This window comes from Coffea eugenioides, chromosome 10 (genome assembly GCF_003713205.1).
Source record: "Coffea eugenioides isolate CCC68of chromosome 10, Ceug_1.0, whole genome shotgun sequence".
Classification (NCBI taxonomy): Eukaryota; Viridiplantae; Streptophyta; class Magnoliopsida; order Gentianales; family Rubiaceae; genus Coffea; species Coffea eugenioides.
In genome coordinates, this window is record NC_040044.1 from 4,592,708 (window position 1) to 4,599,468 (window position 6,761).

Consider the following 6,761-nt stretch of genomic DNA (forward strand, 5'->3'; position numbering starts at 1 on the left):
TTTCATTTAAACGTGTTAATCGTAATTATACACATGCTATTCAATAGATATATATAGGGGTTTTAAGCTAATAATTTTATTTGAAATCCATGTATATATTTATATGATTTCACCATTTGAACCTATTCAATATTTGTGACCTTTCTCTTTTGGTAATAATTTATTTATTGAGTTGTATAATAAGGTCATCTAATTAATGGGTCCAAACATGAATTCTATAATTGTGCTAACAAATTTCAGTTTAAATCTAAATTTTTACTCGACACTTTTAAGACCAACAGTTGAATTACTTGCCTTGTGATTGCTTTAAAATTTGAAAGTGCCAATCACTTATTTCTTTTTGTCATACTTTTCTTTTGTTTATTTTTTCTGTCCAAAGTTAATTCGATATAAACACTCGATAATATTTAGAATTAAATATCTTCTTTATTTTCAAATTTTGAATAAAAAAAATGAATATAAGTGAAAAACTAATAATTTTTTTAAACCCATGTATATATCTATTTGATTTCACTTGAATAGTATGAATAGTATGTAATATATCTCTATTTGATTTCACATGCTATTCGTACTGTTCAGGTGAAATCAAATATATATATATATGGATTTAAAAAAAATATTCACACACATTATCAATAAAAGATGAAAAAATTCATTTTGAAAAATGTGAAGGATGAAAAAATTCATTTTGTGAAATGTAAGAGACGAAAAAATTTATTTTATGAAATGTGAGGGATTATGAATTTAATTATATCAAATTTGATTTGACAATTTTGCTCTTAAAATATGATTACGTGCAAGACACGTGGTGAATTCCTACAAAAAACTAGTCGAAAACCTAAGTAGGGACCAAATTTGAACAATGCGAATTTGTAAGAAACGTAAAATTACATTTTCAAAAGCGAGGGACGAAAAATATATTTTACAAAATGTGAAAGACGTTTTGAACGATTTTCCCAAATTTTAACACAAGATTTAGATTGCAGGATAGCAGCTGATATAAGATGGCCTAAGCTGAAGGCGTCTTGATCCCTAGAACCTATATTACTGAAACAGCAAGGAATTGTTTAGAATATTACATTGGATAAGTAAGTGTAAGTACTCCTCCAATACAAAGTTCAAATACCCTAGTGTTAAGTTTAATTGATTATTTTAGTGAGTTTGTAATTTTATTTAAATTTGACTTATATATTTATCAAACCAAGTTTGTTTGATTATTTTCCTGAGTTTAAACGAGTTATTTATTTAATTTGAGTGTTATCAAATATAAAACAATGTTCAATCTTAATTTGACTAGTTAGCGAATCAAATTAGAATGAACTCTAACCAAATTGAACTCGATTCAAATATCAAATAGTTTGATTTATCTTTTAACCGTCTTTCGGAGTTGTTATCCAAGTGTTTGAGAATTGTCATCCTCCTGTGGCTCCTGGTCTGCAAGAGAAAATATGAATTGAGGAAACAGAGGATGCTTGTGCATACGTTTTGTTTATTAAGTTGCAATCATAATAAATAAATGCAAAAAAGTTTACCGTAAACTCCTTTGAGTGTTTGTAGTTGTCAAAGCTGTTTGTCAGGCTGCCCCCAGTGGTTCGAAAATGTGCTGAGGACCTGTTTTGAACTAATTTGTTACATAGATGGAAACCATATACAAACCAAAAGATTAGAAATTTTCATGCTATCCCTTGTTTCTACATTTAAAAAAAAAAAAAGTGGATGAGGTTGATCTACAAAGTTGAGGTTTTAGAATTTGGAGATCTTGGATTCGATACTTATCAAAGTGTGAGTCTCTCTAAATTTTGTCTTAGTATTTATCCCACCAATTGTAGATTAGTTGTAGTTCGAAATATTTGTAATCTCTTATGTTAGTCCTACAGTTGTGGATTTTACACAATATTATCGAAGAAAATATTTAAAAAAGAAAAAAAAATGCAATCTTAGTGCCCGATATGTAAAATTGGTAACCACGAAACAAATCTTGATGAATCCACGAAATTCACCATGATCCCAATATATGGGAAGAACCCACGAAATTTAAGCCTGAAACGTTTGGGGGATTCGTGTTTATGGCATTTGGGTATGGTCAAAGAGCATGTCTTGGTGAAAATTTAGCTAGACAAGTTGTGAGGTTGGCATTGGGCTCACTCATTCAATGCTTTAATCGGGAAAGAATTGGTGGAAATGAGCGAAGGAGCTGGGTTTACTATGCCAAGAGTTCAACCGCTGCTGGCAAAGTACAGGCCGCGCCCAGAAATGGTAAACCTTCTTTCTGAGTTGTGATCCTGGTGTTTTGGGAATGTTCTTTGCCACCTGCACCACTGGGGAATCGAGTGTACGAGGAAAACAGAGGATTTCCCACTGTAGTGCGTGCGTACCACGTTGGCTTACCACTACTTTTTATATTTTACCTTCACTTGGTCCATAATTTTTGCAGCTCAAGGATGTGAAAAAGCCCGTGCCGTCCTGATTCCATTGTAATGTAAGCTGGTCAAAGCTACAAGCCGGTTATATACGACGCTACTCCAAGAAAGGAGAAAAATATAAGCAAAGCAAGGAGGCAGTAAAGGATGGGTATCAGTAGCAGATCATTGACAGATAAGATACTAATATTCAAGAATGAGAGGGCCGTATCCCTTACGTCAAAGGAGTTTTGAATCTTGATTACTGATACATTCTTGAAATAACAATAATGAATTACTAGATAAAATAGGCATACGGCATAAGTATCATTCCAACACTTTGGATTTAACCTCGATCTCTATGGATGCTTCATACTGCTACCTCCTGCTTTTTCCCTTCCTGTATTTACTTACCAATCAAATCATCAGAAAGTTCCAGAATCTCCCACCAAGTCCACCTCTGTCCTTACCCATAATTGGCCATCTTCATCTCATCCAGAAACCACTCCACCGAGGGCTTGCTAAGATCTCCGATAAGTATGGTCCAATACAGTTTCTTCATTTTGGTTCTCGGCCTGTCCTGCTTGTATCTTCACCCTCAGCTGCAGAAGAATGCTTCACCAAGAATGACATAATCTTCGCTAACAGGCCCCGATTTCTCGCCGGAAAACACCTTGGCTACAACTATACAACTCTGGGATGGGTCTCATATGGCCAACACTGGCGCAACTTGAGAAGAATAGCTACTCTGGAGATCTTATCTGCTACCCGAATTCAAGCTTACACGAGCATCCGTGTTAACGAGGTCCATTCATTGATCAAGTACCTTGTAAAGGCCTCTAAAGCTAGTGACTCTAGCACGGTTGAGATGAAATCGGCCTTCTTTGGGCTGACACTTAACATCATGATGAGGATGATTGCAGGAAAGCGATACTACGGCAATGATGCCCAGAACAAGGAGGAAGCCGCAAGGTTCAAAGAGATAGTTAAAGAGACTTTTCAACTCAGTAGGGCGACAAACATAGCAGATTATATTCCATTATTGAAGTTTTTTGGGCAGCAGAAGCTTGAAACCAAGCTGAAGACTTTGCAGGCGAAGAGGGATCAATTCTTGCAAGATTTGATTGAAGAACACAGAAGAACCGTGAGGAGTTCCGACAGTGAGAAGGGCAACAAAACAATGATAGACGTTCTCTTGTCCCTCCAACAGACCGAGTCCGACTACTACATTGATGAGATCGTCAAAGGCATGATTGTGGTAAGTAACTATTTAATCCTCTCGATATCTTAATCCATCCGTCTGTTAAGCATACAGAAATTCTGATCTTTGTCTGGGATCAGTCCCATGAAGGATTGAGTCTGAAAATCTAAGTCAAAGCTAGTTTGATTGCACTAGTACCATCTCCGTGTTGCCTTGCATTTTTTATTGTGCTGTAATGCTATGTTTCCTACACGTAATAATTCTAGGGATAGTTTCAGAAACCTGCCTGAGATTTCTAACAGTTTCACTGCCCTACTCCGAGGTTTCTAAAATATCATAAACCTCCCCTATTAGGTCATTGGGGTCCAATTGTCACATCAATCATGGAGGAATGACTTAATTACCCATACAACTTAAGAGGTATTTCCCAATTATGTTCACATGATTAGTTAAACTGTTATTAACTAGATTTAACAGAAATGATGACAATTTATAAGTTTTTTTAAAAAATTTCTAACATGCCATTACAAAAAGGGGGCCATATATAGGCACCTTTCTATGATTGATAATTGATGTATGCGAGTAGAAGCAATGATTCAAACTTTAGTGTTTTTTGTGGAATAAGAGAAATAGAGCTTCTTTAGGTATATCTAAGGATTTAGGAGATTTGAAAAGGAGATTTGCTCTTAAAATTTTCTCAAAATTTTGGTAATTGTGAAAATTTCAAGATCAGCCTCTAAGATTTTTCTGCTATTAAATTTTGGAAATTTTTATTATTTGATTGCAGTTGTTAAGGTAATTCTTGATGGTCATGCTTAATAGTGACACTACAAGTGAAAAAGAATAGTTTGGATCAAACAAAAAAAAAGAAAATATGACGTTATGTAGTTTGTATTATGTTCTATATGATCTGCTCCATTTGATGATTGGTATTTAATTATAGTGTTTTTTCTTTTTTATCCTAATTGTTACTTTTATTTTCATCAAAATTAGGTACTGGTGTTGTATGAAATATACATAAAGATTGTTGGTTATACACTACTAAATTGAAAAACCTTTTAATTATGATAATTTTTTTTTTCTTGTTTGTGATTATTCAACAAATGGGTTTTTTTTTCAAATCGAAATGTTGGTTGTAGTAGGATTCACATGCTTTGCTTTTCTTGGAGGAGATTATGCAATTGATGTATTATAACAGATGTAATAGTATGATATTACATATGCAATATGTAGATAAGATTTTGAGTTGCTGAACTTGTTGTGGAGTTAGTAAACTGATATTTTGTTTACGCTATATGAATACGGTAACAATTACACCGTTTCACATTTGATAAAGTTAAAATAGATATATATTGTTCGTAGTAAATCAACTATCTAATGCAAAACTTGAGGGTAGCTATGGAATTAAATTGTTTTCTCTCTTCTAATACCAATTTTATATTATTTTTGTATTTGAATTGGGCTGATTTATTACTAGATAATTAGCTTTAGGGGTGGTTTCCGATATTTTGAAAATTTCAGTGAGATTGTCAGAAACCTCGGGGGAAGTTTCTAAAATTATCCCATAATTCTATCTACGTCTAATACTATTTATACTAAGAGGGTTGCTCACGATAAATGTTCTAACATTATCATACCCCTCCTCTTATCCCTTCCTTTGTATTTCTATCTTATTTCCAGAATCAAGATAATAGTATAAAAAATTCAATCCCATTGTAATACTGAATCATGACGTGCAGGAAAAAAGGAAAATGAGTAGCACAATATTTACCTTTAATACTACATGCAGAAAATAATGCAAATTTTGTCAACAGCAAATGTTATCAGCAGGAACCGACACATCATCTGGAACAATGGAATGGGCACTCTCCCTCCTGCTCAACAATCCACAAGTTCTAAAGAAAGCCCAGCAAGAAATTGACGCGTACGCTGGCCAATCAAGGCTTATCAATGACTCGGACTTGGGTCAGCTGCCTTATCTTCATGCAATTATTAATGAAACACTGCGCATTTGCCCGGTGGCCCCTATTCTGGTGCCTCATGTGGCATTATTTGGTCCATGATAATTATTTGGTTCTGCTTTGCTGTCGTGAACTTGTGCATTGATTCTGTGCTTTAATTTCTCGAGATTTGTAGAAATTTGCTAGTTTTCAACTGCAAGATTTTGTTACTCCGGCGATTTTAACTTTTGTGCTGGAAAAAAACACGGACTTCCAAACTCTAGGTACAATATTTTTTTTTTTAGTAGATGACAGGTAAGCTAACTAGTGGCTTAGTGCCACTATTGAAATGTAAAAACCTCCAACCCTACACTTTTCCGACCCACGCACCGCTCCCCCTGCCCCGAACCCAAGAAGATTTGTACAAGAAAACAGAAAAAAGGGTTAATTACATTTACCTCCCCTGAGGTTTGACCAAATAACGAATCGATCCCTGAGATTTGACCAAATAACAGATTCCTCCCTCACACTAACTTCTGTCACTTATAAGTAACGGAAATAGCCAAAAGTCTGAATAACCCTTATTAATTTCCATCAAACTTTTAAGACATAAAAATAAAAATATGTACTTACAATTTTACCCTTTAGGCGGGAAACAAGACAGATAGCGACTTTATCACTTCAACCCCTACAATCCCAACATCAGATTATCATACTACACTCTCACTTTTCTTGAACTCTCTTTCCATGAAACCCTATGTTTCTATCGTTGCTTAATCCTTAAATCACTAAGATAAAACTCAAAAACTACAGTGCGTTGTCTACATATCAACATATTGTGGCTGGAGAAATTTTTCACAACAAAGGTTGTAGGTTCGGAAAGCTATTGGAGGCCTAAGCATGGTACTATCTTTAACTGATCATTTCTTGCATGGGTATTATATACTATTTGAACCAAAAAAATGAGTTCTGCATGCACGGATCTAATATTTATATACATTAGATCCTTCTTAGTTTGATTTCTAGGACAGAAATATGCTTCAAATTTAGGGGTTTTTGATTGTGATGCATCAATACAACATTGCCAGCATTTTTGGTTGCTACTGCATGTATAATAGTTATATGGGTGGTGAACGTAGTCATAAATAACAAGAAATCCAGATTTAATAATGTAAATCTGGAGTTTTTGTGAAATTTTTTAATATATCACTTTTTTCTACA

At 34.3% G+C, this 6,761-nt stretch overlaps 1 protein-coding gene across 1 annotated transcript; it reads left to right on the top strand.

The window, feature by feature from the left end:
- Positions 1 to 2,450: 2,450 nt before the first annotated feature.
- LOC113750069 (isoflavone 2'-hydroxylase-like) lies at positions 2,451 to 5,695 on the top strand. Its single transcript, XM_027293990.1, has 2 exons — positions 2,451 to 3,657; positions 5,415 to 5,695. Exons 1-2 carry the CDS (start codon positions 2,761 to 2,763, stop codon positions 5,661 to 5,663), a joined length of 1,146 nt encoding a protein of 381 aa, XP_027149791.1. The 5' UTR covers positions 2,451 to 2,760; the 3' UTR covers positions 5,664 to 5,695.
- The last annotated feature ends 1,066 nt before the right edge of the window (positions 5,696 to 6,761 follow it).